Source organism: Hyalella azteca, unplaced genomic scaffold (assembly GCF_000764305.2).
Source record: "Hyalella azteca isolate HAZT.00-mixed unplaced genomic scaffold, Hazt_2.0.2 contig6127, whole genome shotgun sequence".
Taxonomy (NCBI): Eukaryota; Metazoa; Arthropoda; class Malacostraca; order Amphipoda; family Hyalellidae; genus Hyalella; species Hyalella azteca.
The window spans coordinates 870,801-893,246 of record NW_025936295.1 but is presented as its reverse complement, the minus strand read 5'-3'; the positions used below and the strand labels follow the sequence as shown (position 1 = coordinate 893,246).

At 39.3% G+C, this 22,446-nt stretch overlaps 1 protein-coding gene across 2 annotated transcripts in view; it reads left to right on the top strand.

Annotated features, from left to right (window-relative positions):
• Positions 1 to 9,508: 9,508 nt before the first annotated feature.
• Positions 9,509 to 22,446, top strand: part of LOC108669026 (E3 ubiquitin-protein ligase HUWE1) — a 36,913-nt gene continuing 23,975 nt past the window's right edge. For both annotated transcript variants that reach the window (XM_047880740.1, XM_018156308.2), the window contains exons 1-11: positions 9,509 to 9,772; positions 9,902 to 10,138; positions 11,075 to 11,241; positions 12,338 to 12,473; positions 14,548 to 14,745; positions 15,489 to 15,608; positions 16,404 to 18,665; positions 18,960 to 19,388; positions 20,204 to 20,368; positions 21,288 to 21,431; positions 21,749 to 21,923. In XM_047880740.1, coding sequence (XP_047736696.1) covers positions 9,728 to 9,772; positions 9,902 to 10,138; positions 11,075 to 11,241; positions 12,338 to 12,473; positions 14,548 to 14,745; positions 15,489 to 15,608; positions 16,404 to 18,665; positions 18,960 to 19,388; positions 20,204 to 20,368; positions 21,288 to 21,431; positions 21,749 to 21,923 — 4,078 coding nt within the window. In that variant the 5' untranslated portion in view covers positions 9,509 to 9,727. The remainder of the gene's footprint in view (positions 9,773 to 9,901; positions 10,139 to 11,074; positions 11,242 to 12,337; positions 12,474 to 14,547; positions 14,746 to 15,488; positions 15,609 to 16,403; positions 18,666 to 18,959; positions 19,389 to 20,203; positions 20,369 to 21,287; positions 21,432 to 21,748; positions 21,924 to 22,446) is intronic.

The following is a 22,446-nucleotide window of genomic DNA, read 5'->3' as shown; positions in this document are numbered from 1 at the left end:
ATTCTAGTAATCCTTCTGGAACCTTGTATAAGCCATGAGTATACTGTATACATGTATGCTTCAATGACGTCCCCACGCAGACGTCGATAACTGAGGCTTGGAAGCTTCATAATCTTTAATCTTTCCTCATAGGACTTGCTTTGCAAGCCCGGAATTATCCTTGTTGCACGTCTTTGAACACTCTCTAATACATTTTTGCCCTTTTCAAGTTTCGCTGACCACACGACGTTTCCAAATTCTAGGTTCGGGCGCTCGACAGCAACAAACAACTGCTTCACCGCTTCTGCATCTAGGAACTCGAAAGAGCGGTTGATCAGTCCAAGTCGTTTATTGGCTTTATTATTAACTTGACATTCAATATGCTTAGAAAATTTCAACTCATTGTCGATAGTAACTGCTTAATTTTTTCCATTGTCGACTTCGACATCATCACTCTGTCGTTGCAACAGTGTCTTCTCATACTGTAATCTTGCTGTAGCTTCGTTGCTAGTAAGGTCAAGATCAGTTTCGATTTGATGAAACTGTGTGAAAACCTGCATAAACGCAATGTTCAGCGCGCTAATTAAAATATAAGAAGGCAAAAAAGCTGTCGCATAATGTCAATAAATATCTCCATATTTATTTGGTAGTGATCGGTTTCGATAGGCAAACTTGGGCGCAAAAAATCTGTTGTGGAAATTCGTCCCAAAAGTGTCGGTGAAGTGTTTTGAGCTGTGTAGAAAAACAAAACTAAGTAAAATTTCATGAATGTCTTCAATTTCATCAATATTGAAGCTCAGAATTGAGAGAGTTATGAGCTGGGCAGACAAACGGAATAACATAAAAATTTCTATTCAATTACAAATTGGCGTCTTTATATTAATAACTTATTTGATAAAATTAAATGTCAATCCCTTCTGAATTGACGGCGGAACGAGCTGTAATGGAGAATTTTCGATAACATCAGTCCATCGAATAAAGGAATTTCAAAGTTACCTCCAAATGGTGCGAAACTTGAAAAGATTAAAGCCACTGTGATATTTTTCCTTCTCTGATTTTCCTTTTCTGCCACTGTGATAATAAAATCTTATGCAGAAGTTTAAATACAATACAAATTTTTTAAGTCGACCAACTAAAACGTTAAGTCCAAATCGAAACAAATAAAAACCGTCTGGAACGAAATAATTAATTCTAACTTCCATGAGTTCATCACTTATAATATTTTTCACATTTTTACCTATTACACGCTGTTTTGCGTAAGTTTAGAAATGGATGTGATGTGCTAGTAACATATCCTGCTGATCTTTAATCGGGCTCGCGAAGCTCCCGCGTATCCACGCTAGCCGCGTTGCTACGCCGCCATCTTTGTATCAAACTGGCGCCTCGGCTTACTCTCTCGTTCCTACACATTTGGACGTTTTGGTAGCAATGGAGGAAGAAAGAACAGAGCAGAAAGAATTAGGCTGTTATCAAAAACTCCTTCTTTCAGTGAGAGATCGATATTTGAGAAAATTGTTCGACATTAACGATGTTGATGCCAACGAAGTGCCGGCAAAGCCGCGATGTGCAGATATTGCAAGCCTGCCTCCCGTTTAACACGGTGATTTAGTACTAAACTATTTGGTGTTTGGTGGTCAGCCAACACACCTTGCAAGAATTCAAGGCATACAAGACGCTTGAAGCTTAAAAACAATTTGTGGATGTATGGGTACAGGCGATGGAGAAGCGAAACTTCAACGAATCAAGAAAGGCGATGTACTTGGTAGAGTTAGTTTGGTAGTGCAACTGGACTAAGATAATGATGCTGATGAATGGAACCTTCTGAGAATGGAAAATGAAATTCCTTTTCACCTTTTTGAAGAGGAAAAGGATAGAATTTTATCAATACTTACCAAGTAACCTGGGTTCGGACAGCTCATAGTAATACCGATCCCGATATTGGACGCGCTCATGTGACACCTCAGACCACAGAACTGACCAACAACACAATAATTCACCAGAAACCTCGACGTTTTGCAAAACCAATTCATATTGAAGTCGAAAGGCAATGTAAAGAACTCGAAACATTTGATGTTATAGAACAAAGCGAATCATTTTGATCTTCCAACAAACCAGCCAACTGCAACAACACTATCATCGCTGCAGGATAATGGATCATGACACTGTTATCTGATCAGTAAATATTATCACGTTTTATTCTTACTTATGTAGCTTATCTAGAGGCAAGTAACAGATTTTGCTCCTGGAAAATGTACAGTATCGTATATAATAAATATTCACGGCTGGTAAACTGGTATGCGATACGTATATCAGTACGAGCCATAAACTGATACGATATACACGGCATTCACGGCTAGTGAACTGAGTAAACGCATTCCATTGTATAGATTTCTGTTTAAACGGCCGTGAGAACGACTGGTACATCCTACAACGGTGCAGTAGCGTCCCATCTTCAAGCAAAAACTTAAAAAATAGACGATCGCAGTAGATTTAACACGTAGGCAAAAGCTAGACCCTGCTACAAACATGGCGGCCGATCCCACAATGCATCTGGCGATTCGGTGCCGTGACGTCATCCTTTCGAGCCCGATTGGTGAATATTATCCAATAAATTCACAGATGGCAACAACGAGTAATGCATAAAACAGAAGAAATTATTATTAGATAGCAGAATTTACTTGTTTATACACGTGTGATTGGTGACCAGAGAATTCGTTGTCTTCAGATGACGGTAGATTTAAAGGCAAGTTTTAGGAAGTAATTATTATTTATTAACGACGTTTCGAATGCAACAAACATTCGTTTTCAAGTAAGAAGAAACATTAAACATTGAAATTTTGGTGGAAATAAATACAACCGGCTTTGTGACACTCGTGACAACAATGTCAAATTCTAAACTAAACGCAACAAAGGGCCCTGCAAAAACGCGGGAGTTATCCGAGAGGCCGGTGTCTATAAATTTTGCTTCAAAGAAGGTTGTAGACTTCTTCATGTTTTAGACAACATCGGACAGATTGGACTAACAATCAAGACACCGAGCCACTGTTTCGTTAGCTACCTTCAACCTGGAGGGCAGGTGAACCACTCGAGACAAGCTTACAACCAGACCGTCACTCGCATTGTGCTGAACGTACTCACCAGCCTCGTGATCATGCAGTGGCCCGACAACAACCGACCGGCGATAGCTGAACCCCTACCGAATCGACACTTCAGCGAACTCGCCTGCGAGCTCGAATGCAAAACCTAACTTCATTTTCAACTCTGGCACTCATAACTCCTTCAATTATGAACAGATTTTTGCATTCGAGCTCGCAGGCGAGTTCGCTGAAGTGTCGATTCGGTGTTACCGATAGACATTTTTATTTCGTTAACGACGTTTCGAATGTTTATATCATTCATTATCAAGTTAAACGGCGCATTGAGTGATGGAATTAGCGTCGACATAAGTTCAAATTCAAGTAAATAGGATACTACTCAAAAATCGAAATTGTTAGGAATAAGTACAAAATCACAAAATAATTTAGAATCAAAGCACTAAAAATTACTCCGAAAACAATCATTTCGGAGTAATTTTAAACAGAAGAATTATACTATTTGCACACCTCGAACGCTAAAATTATCAGTCTTCCGAGAATCTTGATTTTTGTAGCAAACATTAATAGTAAAAAAGCCGCGCAACTCGTGTTCAAGTTGGTCAGTGTATACCTACGACATTGCCGAACCTGTTGAACCAACAGTATTGCGCATGTGGCAGTTCAGCTGTTTTTCGTTCAGCGCCCTCTATCTTCGTTTAGTAAGCAATGCTCTCCTAAGAAATATTTACATTCGACCCATCACAGTATGCGTAGATGGCATGTTTAGAGTATACTTGAAACTTTTTTCCATTTGAAATCACTCTAATCTCATTAACTGATACGGTGGAATTACTTGTATTACTGATGTCTGAAGATTACACCATGGCTCTGAACTGTGTACTCGGTGAAATTTTGTCGTCTCATTCAGTCATTGTTCGTTTCCATTGTCATATGATTGTCATTAAGTATACTAATTTTATGACATTCTTACGCTTAGATCTGCATGTGACGAAAAATGTTTTGTACATGTAGTTACCTATTGTTTTCTGTCACAAATCGATAAGTAACTCAATAAGAATTGTGAAATGAATGGTCCTGACGTTTTAATCACTGTTTGAGATTGAGAACTTGATCCAGAAGTTGATTAGCCTAGGTAGGCCTACCTACCTACCTACCAGCAAAAAGCAATATGTTAACGTCAAGTCCATACCAGATGATGAAACCGACGTAGTGATAGTTAAAATAAAATTTTGACAAATTTGTTTATTCCTGTTTTTACCTACTACAAAAAAAAAATGATTAATGGTAATTGGAAAGGTTGGCTCAAGTCTCAACAGTCAATGTTTGAACTATAGGCTAGCTGAGTATTGGTGGCTATGCTATAGCCTAGGACCTAGGTAGGCTAGCCTATAGGAATTGGCCTACCTACTTAGGTATGGGATTAAAGTAGAGCATGTGGCATGTGACAAACCACAGATTTTTTGGAATCAGATCAAAGACTGACATTGTGATTTGTGGGTACCTAATTCTGACACTTCTCAACTTTTTTCATTTAGATTAAGCTTTGTCTTAGTTCCACACATTTGTTGATGGTTGAAATAGTGACGTCATTCTATTGTCAAAACACTAGGTCTGGGCTGTCTTTGGGAAAATGTTGCACAGTGGCAAAGCAGAGACTTTTTTGGACTCTCCCTCAAGTTCATTTTTGAGTCCTATAAGTAGACAAGGAAAGTAGGGTAAATGTGGTATATTAGGTCACATTAAGGACACATTGAGAAATGAAAAACTATTGAAAAATAACCATATGCATTACTCAAGTTCTGTTTGCTTTAGGTGACTCTCAAAACACCGTAGTACGCGTCGGCAATGATGAAACGTCATAAAATGTTGCCATATTTATGTAAAAGCCTTTAGAATGTTAGCATGCATTGTCTCTCTTTGGATCTCAATATTTTCCTGCTAGATGGCCAAGACCTAGTGTTTTGGCATTAGTTCAACGCGCAAATGTATGACGTCACCATTTCAACCATCAACGAACGCATGGAACTAAAACAAAGCTTAATGTAAAGGAAAAACTAGAGAGGTGACGGAATTACCCACGATGACGGAATATACCGTGTTTACCCTATCATGGATACTAGTATTACTACTATTATACATGATAAATTGGTTCAAATCTTGAGTAAATAAGGAAATTAAAAATAAACTGATTCTAGAGAATCTCTGGTTTGTCACTGTGAAATGTTGAGATCCAAAGAGAGACAGTGTGTGTCACCCAGTGAGAACATCGGAAAACATGTCAAAGTTGATAGTTGACCTTGCTCTACCAAATAGTGATAAACTGTTTGTGTAGAATGAATATTATGATTTGAGACTTTGAATAAGTCTGTGAATATATTAGGAATCCATTAAGTATACTTGTATATGCTGATTTCAAGTGGTAAATAAATTGATAGATGATTAAGTTAAGAGATGGTTTTAGACACATGAAAACGAATTCTGACACAGCTTGGAATTAAACACACACAGCTTGCTGAGCTCTGAATGAGCTGTGTGCAAAAATTAAAATTTTCTTGATAAAAGCTTAATAGCTCTTAATTAAAAGCCTAATTAAGTAGTGTTCAATATTCAATAGTGTTCTAATTCCAAGCTGAGTCCAAGTGTGTCGTATTCCAATACAGCTCACACAGCGATCGGAATTCGAACACAAGAGTGTCAGAATTACGAATTAGTAGTTTGAAGCGCAGCTGGGCCTGGAATTAGTCTCACAAAATGCCAAATTTAGTCACACACAGCGTCGGAATATATGGATTTGGTAGGCTTGCATTCTAAAGGCTTTTAAATAAATATGGCAACATTTTGTGACGTTTCATTGTTGCTGGCGCGTAGTGCGGTGTTTTGAGAGGGACGTAAAGCAAACAGAACTCAAGTTGCGCATACGGTGATTTTTTCCACGCTTGATTCAAGGCAAGTACAAGACTTGTAAATGTGGAACAGAGTGCCCTTGTCCAATTGGCCAGGGCGTCTGCTCTTATTTCAGATTACATAGGTAGATGGTCGTCAAGAAGACATTTAGAATGGCAGCATGTCCTGGAAAAGGGACAGACAGGGGTGCATGGTGATGGTAACATTCTAATCATAGTGGAATTTTAGGATATAGTTTGTCATTTAGATCTGTCTGGACGGCTAAAGTGCTGCAGCTCTATTCACTTGAGAAGCAGTGGAGGGGTGAGTGGGATGGCTGTGTGCTCTGATGTGAGCAGGCTTGCTGTCTTGGCCGAGGGATTGTGCCACTACAATAAGAACGGAGCAAGCATGTTGCTGCTGCTGATTTTAGTGTACATGGTGCAATTCTAGGATCAGTGCTACACTGCTTATTGGTCTTGACAAAGGGTGCCTGGTTATGGTCCCCCACCAGAGTTGCTATGTATTATGATGAAAAATATTCACAATAGAAAATATTCATAATATCCAGGAAACAGGATGCACTGCCATGTTCACTCAGGCTTTAATACAGCTAAAGAGTTGGAGGTGGCATCTTGTGCAGTAGCATCTCACATGCTATGCATCACTTGTGACATCAGAGGCAATATGTCCTGAAGCAATTATTTTTACAATTTTTTTTGTGGGCTACTCTAGACTTAGAATATGCTTCACTTCTTAAATGTGTATAAACTTGATAATAATTAATACATATTATTGTTAAATATCAACAATAAAAGTTTGGAGCTGTAATTTCATTATATACTAATTTTTCTCTTATGGCTGTAACTTGTAGAAAACTTTTCACAGATAGACTAATTGCAGACCAGAAATGTAGGAATTCTTGTGAGAGTTTCATATTTTTGTTGAAAATTCTTGCTTCAGGTGATGAATTTTACTTGTAAAGAAGTATGTAAATATGGGGATACAACTTTTATTTTGAATTAGTTGCGTAAATGTGTATCTAATTCTCAACACTAGCAATCAATGTCATGAGACTTTTGTAATCCATACATTTGATTGGGCCGATTGGTTCTGAAAGCTGTTTTTAGTGATGTATTTATCCAAATTCTAATTTATTCAACAAGTATATATGTTACAAGAGATAATTATCAGCTTTATGAGATAATTATCAGCGTTAACAGCATTGAATTCTAAGCGGAATGGTAATTTTTTGGCATTTAATGACTTCAGGCATTTAATGATTCAAATTTCTGGTTGGTTAACCATTGAAATGTTGCTGCTGTTGTTGGCCAACAGTCTTTTGTTTACTTAGTGCGCAGTTGTGTCTTGTGTGGGATGGTGCTAGTGTGCTGTGTGATGGTCTGTTGATTGGTCTGAAATCTCAAAATACAATGAAATACATAGAACTGCTCCATGGTCAAGACTATTTATATGAAGTTTCTATTAGTCTATATATGCAATTTCAAGACTATGCATACAGTTTCTATTGGTCAATACTATATAGGTACTGGTCACAGCCTCTCTTAGTCAGATAGGAAGCATTGCACAAGGCTCACTTACATTGATTCTTGGCATGGTCTATGCTTGAGTTTAATCTTACCATGCAATATTTCTCTCAACAAATCTCATTTATATGATTTAATATTCCATATTCTTCAATATTATTGATTCATTGCAAGTGCCATAATCTTGAATCCAATATTATTGAATCCTGTTACTAATTATACAACTACCTATTTGCAAATCATATTGAAAATCATGATCCAATAACCCATTGTTTTCACTCAAACCCTCAAATTTTCACACAACAAATAAATTTGGAGTTCATGTTCCATCTAGACTAGATGCAATAATGGACTAAATGCAATGTATACACTAATGCAATTTATACAGGTTTGGTTGAAGACCAGAGCGTACTTTTTATTTACGATTTTCTTATTGTTCTTTTCGATAAGCCGAACGAAATTTCTAGCTGGAGCTTGGAGATCAAAAAGTAGATTACCGAAAAAAAAGTACGCTCTGGTCTTCAACCAAACCTGTATAAATGAAGAACTTCTGCCTAACTACACTAATACTAATGCAATTGTGGAGAAAACTGACCCTTGAGAAAACTGTTTATCTATATTAGACCCTTGAGAAAACTGTTTATCTTGGTTACTGTAAGTTTGTCTGGTGCATATTGTTTGCATAGTTTTGACATGACATTCTTTCTCTAATATTCTACTGGCTGCCCTAAATCTTAGAGAAAGTTTGATGTATAAGCAACTTAGCACACTAAGTATAAAGTGACGTCTATCAGGGGACTTTCAACCAATTAATAGGCATATTACCATATATGGTCACTACAGGTCTTCCAAAAAGGCTGACCACATCTGCTTTGTGTTATATCATTTTATATAACAAAAGACTTTATCTTCCCCATTGAGTCCTAAAGTAGGCCAGTAAGTATCATGGATACCAGCATTAACAGACATAAGATATTGAACAAAATCTTGAAGTAGATCAGGAAATTGAAGTTATATATTTATATATAGGTTATATATAGGTGTGTACTACTGGGATTAAAAAGTCACTCTTTTTGGCACATTTTCTCATTTTTGGAAAAAATGCACTATTGTGCTTGCCATGTCTGTCCGTCTGTGACTTCATGTTTTCGTCAACAAGAAAATGCGTGCTGTCACTCACTGCAGTGAGTACAGAGTTATATTTTTTTATTATATATCTCATCATGCCTTTACCAATCTTCAATCATCTGCCCATATTTTTTATAGGCATATATTACATTTCAATAGCACAATTTCCTAGCCATGACCATGCTAAAGGAATATAATGAATATATGCATTTGAATTATATTTGATAGACAGCAAAATTTTTGTTCTTTCTGTCTGATGTTGAACAATGAAAGTTCAATGCTACCTTGCCTTATGAACTTAATTTATGCAAAAACTTGATATGTACAGAAAAACAAATATAAGAAATGCATTCTGCATATTCAGGAGTTTTGTTGATGCGCTTGAATTCTCCTGAAAAATATGTAGGCATTTTTTCATAGTGTTTCAGTTGATATCTATTCAGGTTCTTTCCATTGTTCAGATAATGTTATCTCCTAATATAAACCATCAATATGGTATGAAATACATATCATGAAAGCAGACTTGGTTAACTGATATTTTTTTTTTGCAAATAGTTAGTATTTTCTATGCAATTTGAAACCAATTTAAAAAAATGTTGGAAATCAAACCTCATTGAGATGTTGGACAGCTTCATTATTTGAGGAAATTTAAAACTATCTGATAAAATTATAATTAAAAACAAAAGGGATTCAATGGAGTGAGATAAGAGTTTGTTTTGCATATTTTTTGGCAACTTCTTGTAGTCATCCATTTAGAATTATTTCTTTGTGATTAATCTTAGGATCTTACTTTCATTTCTTGTTATTTATGATTTGGTTTTAGCTTGAAGCAATAAGCTACTAGTGTGTAATGTTCTACGGTAAACTTTTTTTTTCAGGTGAACTAATGTTGTAAGTGTAATACCTTACCAGTAATATTATTGTATTAGTGAGTAGCTTACCTAAAGTAGTGTGCTGCATTAGGATTACTCTGAATTACCTTGGCACATCACTGTGTTAGGCTTCACCTTTAATTTGGTGTGACAAGGAACTGCTCTGTATCCCTTTGCTGGATGTTCCCTAGATGAGATAAACTCTGGCCTCAGTGCCTCAACCATGAAGATAGATCGCACAAAGCTCAAGAAGAGCAACTCGGAGGTGGTGAGTACCTGTCTTCTACTCAATTTCTTTATTACATTTTAATTGTATTGTCATTCATTAGTGTCAGAACCATAAATTGGAAATTCAGTGCAGCAATGATCATAATCTAGAATGTTTCTTTTTCTATAGCCAGCGGACTGTCGATGGCTGATAGAGAAGCTACAAACTTGCAGTGATGAGGAGTTACTTGAGGTGCTTCGAGGCTTCCACTCCTGGAGCTTTGGCAAGTGTGAGCTTTACCACTGGACCTTCGTCCTGGACAGATTTGATGGCATCCTGGAGCAGGCAGCCACTCGACAGCAGCCTTCAAGTGGAGAGCTTCAGGAGTCTTGGGTCTTGCACTGTGACCTTCCTGAAAATGCACAGGTCTGTTGAGCTGTCAATGGATGTTATCAAAAATTTTGATCATCCAGTGATTGAAGCAAGGTTGTTGAAATATATACGGTGGAGCTTGGTCAGCCACATATCCACAATAATTATTATATATATCAATATATGATCTAATTATAATTTTAAATGGAGCAATTCTGTGACATATACAAATTGAAGGGAGATATAGTTTTAAAATTATATATAACTTTAAATTAAACTTTAATTAAAATTTAAAGTTGCTTTGGAATTTCAAAAACCTTGAACTGGTCCTTCCTGAATTGACTAGTATCTATGGTAGTTTAGTTTTTTAATTAATAACAAGCTTTGTAATGATATGATTTTAAATAATTGGATTCTCAAATTGTCAAGTTTTATCTATCCCAGGCATTGCCAGACAAACCTGCTACTATTCATAGGCTGAAAAATCTTTTGAAAATTGTAATAGTTTATTGTTTAACACCTCCATTTAACTTACTTCGTTTCTTTCATTCTTTTGATGTGTGTAGGAAAAGATTTTAATGAATAGTTTAATGCATTGCAATGGACACCTACTGAAGTAGGCAGTGTAGCTCATCTGTAGTTTGTTGCAATAACTGAAGCTTGTGGCTTGCTGATCAGTTGTGTTGTTGCAAACATCAGAAGCCGATGTTTTGGCACATTAGTTTTGTTGTTGCAGGTGTGAGAAGCTGTTGTTTTGGCACATTAGTTGTGTTGTTGCAGGAGTCAGAAGCTGGTGTTTTGGCACCTTGACTTACATTATAGTTTCAAAAGCTGGTCTTTTGGTCCATTGGCTTGCGTTGTTACAGTCTTCAAAAGCTGGTGTTTTGGCACCTTGGTTGTGTTGTTGCAGCAGCAGATGCTGGGGGTTTGGTTAATTTGTTCTCATATTAACTGGATTATATGGCTAGCTCATTGGTCATGTCATTGCAGGAACAAAAGCTTGTGGTGTGGTTGCTGCACTTCACCACGCTGCTGGTGGAGCACAGCTTCTCACGTCACCTCTACTCTTCAGTAGACCACCTCAACTCCTTGCTGGCCTCGTCCAGCATGAGGGTCGTGCTTGCTGTTCTCAACCTGCTTTATATGTTCAGCAAGAGGTAAATATTGCAGAAACTCTTCACTACTTACCACCATTTTATTATCTTCTTAATTTCTTATGGGTTTTCTTTTATATGCAGTAGTATCAGGTGAAAGGTGAAAAAACATAGCTTATTTGGCCACTATGCTATTATGAAACATAATTCAGCCAGTGTTGACAATCTGAAAACTTATTATGATTGTCAAAACTGTTAACTGATATTTTGTTTTGAATGCTATCAAAAGAATTGTAAAAAATCTCAAAAAATCAGTATTTTGAAGTATGACAGCATTGGTATGCTATGTGTGTACGTATGCAAATCGTAGGGGCTGATGAATCTTGCCAAGATTTCTTTAGAATGTAAGAATTTCTGTTGAAAATCACACTAACATTTTTCAAATGCTGCTAAACTGCGTATAATTTTTTAGCTCTTCATCCTTGAATGCTTTAAATATCTTGCTGCAGGCCAAAAAGATTCAATGTGACAATAAGCAAATCTATTTTTTGCTTAATTTACCTACCTTTGGTATTAAATTGTGGCTTATAGATTTAGAAGGAGAATAGATTGATAGTATCTATACTCTATAGCAATTTGATTGTTTGGAACTTGGAAGAATGTAGGCAAATCAGAAATTCATACCTGTGCCAAAGAAAATGTGTAATCTCCTTTCTGTGAATTTGATAAGGCAATGCATCGCTCATCAATGACTTGATGGTCTGTATTAATGATTCTTTCTCTGGTATGAACTATTCTTGCCTTGTGTCGAGATCATTATGATGCGTGTTTAAATAATTTATTGATATTTACTTGTCTTTTGTAGACTCGGAATGAATTAAATTTTGCTGGAAGTTGCTTAAACCCAAATTCCATTTTTAGCGCATTTTCTCATTTATGGAAAAAATGCACTATTGTGCTCTCCATGTCCATCTGTCCGCCCGTCTGTCTCTCCATCCGTGACTTTACGTTTTCGTCGATGAGAAAATGCGCTCTCTTGTCACTCACTGCAGTGAGTACTGAGATACATTTTTTGATGATGTGCCGAGGTGCCACTAGTACAACAGTTACTTTATATTTAGAGGAAACGTGTAGGTTTCACCATCATTTTGTACCGCAGATCCAACTTCATTGCGCGGCTGGCTGCGGGGCCGCGTCAGACGCTCTTGGCACGCCTCATGCACCTTGCCGAGTCCTGGGGGGGCAAGGAGAATGGCTTTGATCTTGCCCGCTGCTGTCAGAACCTGCCACTTGAGGTGGGTCATAAGTGCAAGCTTTGTGACGATCTCACCTGTGATCAAAGTAGAACAAATCTTCAACATGTTGGAATATTCACCATATTCAGTATACGACCCCATTCTTCCTTAAACGACCCCATTTGATTCGTTTCTTGCTCCTATTTTACCTATCGTTTCTATCGATCCATAGCTAACTTCTACATTTTTACATTACCGGCTTAATAAACACAAAGGAACCATTTGTTGAATTTCTATCCATTTGATGCCGTGGACAGATTTGTCTATTAGTTGAATATTCTACCCAAATTTGTAAAATAGACAAGTAAATGCGATTTAAATTAATTGAAGACTGCTAAATACTTGGGTTGCCTATAATGCATAATTTTCGGTTTAACGTTTGAAAAAGAATTTTTTTAGTTTATTTTGGATTGAATACAATTTGTTTCTGCGGTTCATAGAGTCTTCATGGTAATATTTCCCACATTCTTTTTAAACACGATTTTTTTAATGATAACGATAACTGTATTTAGAAATGTCTATTTACTCCTTAAATGTTGTCTCTTTTAGTCATAAATGATAACTTATTGTTTCTAGACATGGCTATGAACAATTGCTGACTCGCTCTGACCTTTTCTCATGCTTTTCATGAGAAAACCTGACTCGCTCTGACCTAGACATGGCTATCTGTAAACAATTGTTGACTCGCTCTGACCTATTCTAATGCTTTTCATGATTACCATTGATTGCTGGAAGTTGCTCGAACCAAAATTCCATTTTTACTGATAACCTTAAATCAATTTGTGATCGATTCTATTATTCTAATACTGGTTTTATTATACTTTCTGACTGTACTTAGCTTGTGTGCTTAGCTAATTGCAGCTACCCATTTTATTTTTCATATTATAGTTGCACATATAGGTATCAATGATTGTTTTATTATTCTGAAAGAACTTGCCTACTTATTATTTCTGAATAAGTAAGAACCACACTTGTATTATAAACAGTGGTTAGACAAAATAAGGGAAACCCCAGACATTTTTTATCGTAATTTTCGAAACATGTTACAAACAGTGAAAACGTGACATATTTTAATGTTATATTGTTCATTGTTGCTGCTAATTGATATTTAATCCTTGCACCGATATTTTTAGTAAATTTTTGTGTTTGTACCCTAACCTATACCTATAAATGGCAAACCTCTCGGACTTTCAAAGAGGCCAAATTGTTGGTGCCCGTATAGCAGGTGAAGTGTGACAGCAACTTCCGAATGCTGGACGTTTCTAGAGGTACTGCTCTAAAGCAATGACTGCTTTTGAGGGAAGGAAAAACGTCCTCAGGAAAGCCCAGGTCTGGCCAAAGTTGAAAATGTCTGAGAGAGACTGTCAATACCAAATCGAATTGTGTGGGACAATCGAAAGACCACGGCTGTTAAAATTACTGCAGACTTCAATGGACACTTACCGAACCCAGTTTCCATAAAGCCAGTCTGCAGAGAGCTGCACTGATCTGGATTCTAGGGAAGAGCTGTAATTGAAACTGGTTTCAAATAAAAATGTTCCAAAGCGTTTAGAGTAGTCTAGAAACCTCCAGAGTTGGTCCCTCAAGCAGTGGAAAATCATGATATTTTTTCTGACGAATCATCGTTCACCATATTTCTTGCATCCTGTCTAGAAACACCTGATCTAGCAGGAGTTTCCCTATTTTGTCTCATCCATGTATATACTTATTCCTGAATAAGTGTCTATTGTGTTTAAAACCCGACATTTTAGGTCCCTTGGCTAAGGCGTGTATCCATGATACTCGTTAATTTTTTTATCCCAGGTCATAAAATTGTATGGGTTATGGTGTACATTAGTTTTTCAACACTTGAAATTTAAATTAAGAAATAATATTAGTACTAGCAAAGGGTATGGTTGATAGTTTGAAATCAAAACTTGGTTACTCAGAAATAAATTTCAATATCCTGACAAATTCATCGTTCTGTAAATTGATACGTAGCTAATGACTCGTCCTTGATGATTAAGCTATTTTAAAAGCCTCAGCGATTGCCAGTCTTAAACCGTCGCGTCATTTAGTTGTTGGTTCATTGCAGTGCTACCCCGCAAGCGCCACAACTCTCCACTTCGAAGCCTTGGCCAGGGACGCCTCGGTGTCAGGTGATGGTGGTAAGCTGCCCGCACCTACCGTCGCTGTACAGATCCCTGCGCTGCATAAGCGTGCGGCCATCAACACGCCCTCACAGATCATGGATGAAATCCTGCAGCTGCACAACATCCCTAAGGACTCGCAGGTTCATAAATAGGCTCAATATTGATCCATGCAAGCAATTTACTGTTCTTTATATTTTATAAATTGCATGTAATATTGTTAAGCAACTAGGTTTATCCCTCATCATCTTGATGGTTTGCTGATATGACAAGTCTGAAACCACGTGCTATTGAAGGCATCGCGTAACTGAAAATTTAAACTTAGGCGCAAAACGGATCACTTTTTTCTGAAGCTCTAGAAATTTGACCAATTATGACAAAGGCATTGAGAGAATGACACTTGTTAGAAATCAACTAACCAAACAGAAAGTTTGGTTAGATAAAGTTTTTAACCGGTGTAAACGTGTCACAGTTCAGTCAACAACATAGGCCTTTATAGAGCGTTGCCTCAAAGTTCAATATTTGTATATATTGAACTCACAACTCAAGACTGAAAGATAAAATTGCCTTCCAATTCTTTCATTTTAAAGAAACTGCTAGCCGGAGTAAAGCAACTCAAGCAATTGTGTTTGAACATCACTTGATTAGGAGAGACGAGACTTGGTATGATATTATTCTCTAATTGCTTTGTATTCTCCATCACGTAGTCTATCTCCTCACCGTCATCTATCATATAAAACATAACCTGCTCGCAAATAAGTTTTCTAACTTTTTTTATCGTTATGGGTGAATATGTGACAATGAGTTCAGTCAACAGCTTCAGTTCCCGACGTAGTAGGAGGTATATGGAAACAAAGTATTACCTTGTGGTTCATGTGTTCTGCAGATGGCAGTGTTCACACACCTGCGTCTGGCGTGTCATTTCGGGCAGCACGAGACCCGACTGCAGTGTGTACAGGCGAGGCTTCAGGCGCTCTCTGTCCTCGTTTACTGCAATGCCCTGCAGGTCAGCTCGAGTGTCTCTTATGATTACTTACTTACTCTTTTGATTTCTTACTTACTCTTTTGATTTCTTACTTACTCTTTTGATTTCTTACTTACTCTTTTGATTACTCACTTAGTCTTTTGATTTCTTACTTAGTCTTATGATTGATTAGCACTAATGATTATTTACTTACTCTTAGGATTAATTAATTAATTCAATGATTACTTACTTGCCCATTTGATTATTTGCACTGTTCACGGCCAGGCTTGTGTGCCGCCTTCGAATTTTTTCCCCTTTAAGGGGAACCGAACGCCGTCGGCCTGTGTCCTAGCGTTTTGTTTCGCGTCTCTGTATTTTTTGTATCTGCTACGGTTTTGTTACTTCAATCGGGAGTTATTTTATTGTCATCGGTAGGTTGCTCCTTAGCGTTGAAAAATATTAAGCTGCAAGGGTATGTAGGGAATATGTCTGGCTGAATATGTACGCATAAGCGGAAACGAAAGATGGTGGTATCTATGGTACCAGCTTGCAAGAAACATTAGTCTTGAAAATTTTATAATATCTGAATGAATCGGGTACGTATACGATCATGATAAATGTATCTGTGATGCTTGTTCTGGTTGAATGAAAATATCGAGTACGGTAGTTATATTGAAAATGATTCTCTTTGTTCCTTCAGTCGGTAGGAATTTTATGGCTAGTGAGATTTTGTTGAAACTTTTTTCAATATACTGTTCACAATATTACTCATGCAAAAGCGTTTTTGGAGTCCATTTTATCAACTAATTGCTGTTACCTTGCTCCTTTTTTGTGTAGGATAATGCCAACACGTTGCTGTACTCTGGCCTGCTGGATGAATTCGTCGCGGTTCTTGAGCTCAAGGAGCCTGGCCTTACTGAGATCAAGGCTGCCACTCTCCGAACTCTCACGTCCATAATCCACCTAGAGCGACTTCCTTACTTTCCTAAGCTGAGCACCATCATGGATGTGACTGGTGCTTCTTCCTATCATGGCTTCTTACCCGTACTGGTGCGCTCCTGCATTGCGTCTCTCACGTCTCCCACCAACACTAATGGCAGCAGCAGTTCCAGTGAAGCAGAGCAACCATTTCCAGCACCTCTGGCCACGGCGCTGTTCTCGTTTCTTTATCACCTCGCTAGCTACGAAGCGGGTGGAGAGGCGTTGGTAGCGTGTGGTATGATGGAGGCCTTGCTTTCTGTCGTCAACTGGCGCACCACTGAACCTGATCACATCACATTTGTCACGCGTGCCGTCAGAGTTATTGATCTCATAACAAACTTAGACATGCAAGCTTTTCAGGCACATGGTGGCCTAAGTGCCTTCATTAACAGACTAGAACTCGAAGTAAACGAGTGCCGTAAGGAACAGCCCTTTGTAATCAACCCTCCAAATGCGCCTGAGGAAGTTCCTCCCTCACCCCAGCCCATGGATACGGATGCGTCCATGGAGCAAGGGAACGTAGAAGCCATTCATTCTGTTGCATCAACATCGAGCGTGTCACCTCCCGACGCGTCTACTCTCAATCTCGGCCCTGATGAGGAAGAGAAAGAAGATCCTGCAGCAGCCGGAGCAGCTGGCGGAGCTTTCAGTGCAGCAGGCGGAACATCCAATGCAGCTGATGGAACTTCTGATGCCGCTGATGGAGCATCCAATGCAGACAATGGAGCTTCCAATGCAGACAATGGAGCATCCAATGGAGCTTCCAATGCAGTTGAAGGAGCATCCAATACAGCTGATGAAGCATCCAATGCAGCTGATGGAGCATCCAATGCAGCTGATGGAGCATCTAAAGCAGCTCCTGGAACATCCATTGCAGACGATGGAACTTCTGATGCAGCTGAAGCACACGCTGACACGTCTGCCACCGGTGTGGCAGGTCTCAATTTAGATTCTAGCCCTGTGGTCGGTGACTCTGCTACTATTAGCTACCCTGATTATAGTGCCGCTAAAACCAATCTTACGTGTCTGGCCCAAAGAGCGGCACTCCTTAAATCCATGTTAAATTTCCTGAAGAAGGCTATTCAAGATCCGGCATTCAGTGACAGCATGCGGCACCTTATGGAGGCCTCGTTGCCGTCATCTCTGCGTCACATCATAAGCAATGCTGAGTACTACGGGCCTTCCCTCTTCCTCTTGGCAACGGATGTTGTCACCGTCTATGTCTTTGGTGAGCCATCATTCCTTTCGTCTCTACAAGATAACGGCCTCACTAATGTCGTCCTTCACGCGCTTCTCATCAAAGACGTGCCGGCTACTCGCGAAGTGCTGAGCTCACTCCCTAACGTCTTCAGTGCCTTGTGTCTTAATTCGAGAGGCCTGCAAGCTTTCGTCGCCTGCAGACCTTTTGAGAAGCTCTTCCAGGTGCTCCTGTCACCTGACTATTTGCTGGCAATGCGACGACGGCGTTCAGCAGACCCTATGGGTGACACTGCCTCTAACCTAGGCAATGCCATGGATGAGTTGATGCGGCACCAGCCTAGTCTCAAGACGGTTGCAATGAAAGCCATCGTGTTGCTTCTGAAGGAGCTATGTCATCTTGGCAATGATAAGAGCTTCGTGTGCTGGAAGACACCTCCTAAGAATGAGCCCTCTCCCGCTCCTAGCTCGCGTTCTTTGGAGCGAGAGACTAACGATAATTCCAGTGATGAAGAAGAGTATGACGAAGAGGAGAGGGAGGTAGTGACTGAAAATGTCGAGGGCAACGATGCTGTTGATGTCTCAGTTTCTGCTGTCTCTGCCGCTGCTGCTGATGTTTCTGTCGTCTCTTCTGATGTTGCAGGCAGCTCAGGCTCTAATTGCTCGCAGGAAAAGAGAGGCGATATCTCAAACACCAGTGATGAGAAGAAGCCTGTGCCTTTAGTGGACTATATACTAAACGTGATGAAATTTGTTGACGCCATACTGAGCAACAACGCTACCGATGATCACTGCAAGGAGTTTGTGCTGCAGAAGGGACTTGCTCCGCTACTTGAGATTTTAGGACTGCCTAATTTACCTCTGGATTTCCCGTCCTCAAACGCCTGCGTCGCTGTTGGCTCTGTTTGCAAGTCAATTCTCGTAAGTTAATGCTTAAGGTAGTCTCATTTTTTAGCTTTATATCCTTTGCTCTACATTTCTTCAATGATTATTCTGTTTGCAGCGCAACATGCGGGCGTGAAGTTAGCAATTTAAAGGAGGTAGTGCTGTGGGTCTAGATTTTTTTTATTAATTATCATGTAGTCTGAATACGTATTTTTTGACATTCTTAAACTTTAAGTCTTAGCCGCTGAAATGTTTCGGGAATGATTTTCTTGATTTTATTGTCAGACTTTTAAGTTCGAAACAGATTCAAATTAATTGATGCCTCTGCAGAACCTGGCTCACGAAAGTGGCGTTGTGAAGTGCGGCCTGGAGTGTGTGGAACAGAAGCTCCAGACGCTTGCTCCCTTCAACATGAACAGATCAAACGACTCCATGTTATTGCTGGAGGTGCGCATGGCGGTTGAGGCGTGTGGCAGTGAGGCGCTCAACAGCCCTGCTGACCCTCTCCTTAACGCTCAACGCACTCCTCTTGTGCACACACTTACTGCAGTACACGCATACTGCACCATGCTGGTGCACGTGTGTCGGACGAGTCAGACTGACATCAGGCAGCTGTCGGTGAGCCAGTGGGGCAGTGATGTTGGCCTTAGGGTCTTATCAGGCCTCGCACTTCTGTACCAGACCCTCGTGTGGGAGACCACCATCCTCATCAACACCATCGCAGACCTCGAAAAGACGGCTGCATCGGACGCCTCTAAGGTATGGTCTTCTTTCAGCTACTATTTTATATTGAAATTGAAGTCTGTTATTGAGTGAACCTAGTTGTCTTAATATTTCCGGACGTCAGAAAGGGACTCGGTGTTCACTGCTGAGTATACCTATTGAGTTGCTGAGTATACCAATCTCGCCTAGCATCTAGGTGGCGAGATTGGTATAGGTACCTGTTTTCAAAACCTTTTTAGTAAGATGGCAAAATTACGACCTGAATTTTCGTATATGACTAGGTCCTTGAACTTGGGTTCAGAGGCTAACCAAAGTAACTTCTCAATAACTATCATTGTGACAAAGGCTGAACATCAACTTTTCATTTTTAATGTTAGAATATTTGCAACTCTCGTTTTAATGAATGAACTCCTGACCTTATTGTTTTGTATCCGCTCTGAAGGTTCAAGGAAAACAAATTAGCTTTAAAAAGACGTAAATTTGAGCAACACTTAGAAGAGTAAAAGATTAGAACTATTTGCCTCCGTCCTGTAAGAATAAATGAAATAATTGAAGTTAATAAACATGAAAATAATTGTATTTTATATTACTTGATATGAAACTAGTTTAATTTCATGATATACGAAATATACACTCATGCCGAGAACCACCTCTGCTTTTCAATAACTCGGCGTTTCTCTCGTGGGAGGATAGAGACGGTTTCTCGCAACTTATGATAGGCCGCACATTAGTTTTGGCGCTTCGTAGTGTTTGATAAACATATACCGTAGTTTGTTTTTGGTGAGTTATTAACTTATGATGATACGTTTTCGTTGGCAGAGTTTGTCCTAATCTAATTGAATTGTTTACAGGATGGAAGTGGCATTGAACCCATGGACACGGAGAGCAGCGATGCTAGTGCTGCTGCTGCTGCTGCTGCTGCATGTGAACTGCAGCTCAAACTCAGCCGACAGCTTCTAGCGTCTGCCTCTAGACTGGGCAAAGTGCTGGCTGAGCTGTTTACGCTGCTGGTTAAGGTGTGTTGTGTGTCTTGTTCAGAGTGCTTGTGTGTGTCTGCGCTCGTCTTCAAATGTGAAACGAGAAATGTATCCAGCGCTATAATTTTTTTTTATACTTTTCACTGTTCACAAATTGGGTTGAGCGCAGGCTGATGAAAGCCATTGCACATTACACTTACCTAACGCCTTTTCCATGTTAGATACTTTTAACATCACCACCAAAAACTAAAGAACTGCACGTTTTTTATGTACCTAATTATGTATAGTGATCTTTAACTGATTGAATCGTTTATTACTTACGGATTACTGAAGTTTAACGGATTTTATGACGCCTATCAATTGGTTATTGGCAAGTGTCCAAAAAATATCACAGGAGATAAGATCCAGTGTGACTTAAGAACAATTAGTAGTATCTAATCTTCATCTCACCCTGAATTTGACAGCCAGCACCTGGCGCCGGCACTCTAGTATGATATTGCTCTCAAATACTCTAATAAAAATTACCAAGAGAAGTAATACCTCGCTTCAGCGGGACAAACCGTTCTGAATGCTTGATTTTCGCGCGGGAGTCGTGTGTACATTGACAAATTGTAAGAAAATCTGGTTAAGCACTACTAGCGGGCGAGCACAGAAGCCCCCTTGTGCAATTTTCTGGTGGTCTAGATAAATTTTGAGCAATCAGAGTGAAACTTTTTGAGTTTCGTATTTTATGCTTGAATCCGTTTGTTGCACGGGTTCCTCATTTATGTTTAGTATTGTTCCCTCATAAGCGTAGTTTGAAAAAAGTACAACATAGTGGCAGTTTTTGCCAGAAATTGAAATTAACCAGCCCAGGTTTGAGTGCGTGGGTATAACACAATGATAGCAAAATTAAACCCAAATGTTTTTCAAACGTAAATAATAAATCTAAAATGTTGTTTGTTCATGCTCTGAGCAGCTGTGTGTGGGTTCACCTCTCCGGCAACGTAGAGGACAGAGCTTGCCTCCCACCCCAGCCTCACCATCAGTGTCTGCGCGAACGGTTGCTGAAAGCCTCGCTAGTCTTCTGCAGTCTCTTCTGCACTGGCCCCCTTCTACACCGGTGAGACTTCCCTCGACTTTCTGCAACACATTTGTTCCATCTAACCGCAGTTTCTTTGTGCTCTAACGCCTCATGCAAAGCACATTGGTCGTAAAATCTGTTCCCGGTGTGCTGTTTCTCCTGTGAGGCCGGCGACTACAGTAGCTAAGTTGACAGTCTGATTTGATGCTTGAGTCCTCAACGATTGAATTATTTAGTCCAGACATAGGTGATACAAACGTTGTTCTTGCTGCCAAATAATGCGTGGTGTAAGATTTGTTTAAGTCATCGCAAGTTTTTCCAAATTCTGACATTGATCATTATTGTGTGGCTTCCAGGAGTCTGGCGAAAGCACTGCTGTGGCCGCCTTACCCAGTAACACAGGGCTAGATAAGCTGCAGCTCACCTTCATGATCTGCTCACTTCGGTTCACAAGTCCCATGTTGTTTGATGATAAGAAGATGCCTTATCATCTACTTCTCCACTACTTCTTCCAGTGTCACGGTCTTACCGGTGAGTGCAGTATTTTACCTTATCCTCCTGTATGAGGTGCTACTACTCTTTGTTCTGCCGTCAACTCCAGCACTATATTCTGGTGTATTCATAGCTGAATATTTGTTTGTCTGGTATTGATCATTTAGTTTTCGGTTGCGTGATAATGACTTGACTGCCAGGACGTCGTTCGTTTCATCACCTTTTTTTGCGCAAGTTTCAATGAGTGCGTTTGTGCGTTATCTACTGGATGATTGGATCGTTAAATCTGAGTATAGTTTTCATTGTATTTAGTGGTCATAGTATTAACGGCGGAGAAAGTTCGGAGATTCTTTTATTCACTTATCTTTTGACATGAGTATACCATTTAATAAGCAATGGTTGAATTGTCAAGCAATTGATATGGGTACGCGGGTCGCAAACGTACGGCCATCAAGCAAGGCCGACGTAGTTTTTATAACCAAATTCTCAGACGTTCCCTTTGACGCCTCATTCCTACGAACTTCACCAGACAACTCGCATTTCACTCATCATAATATTTATG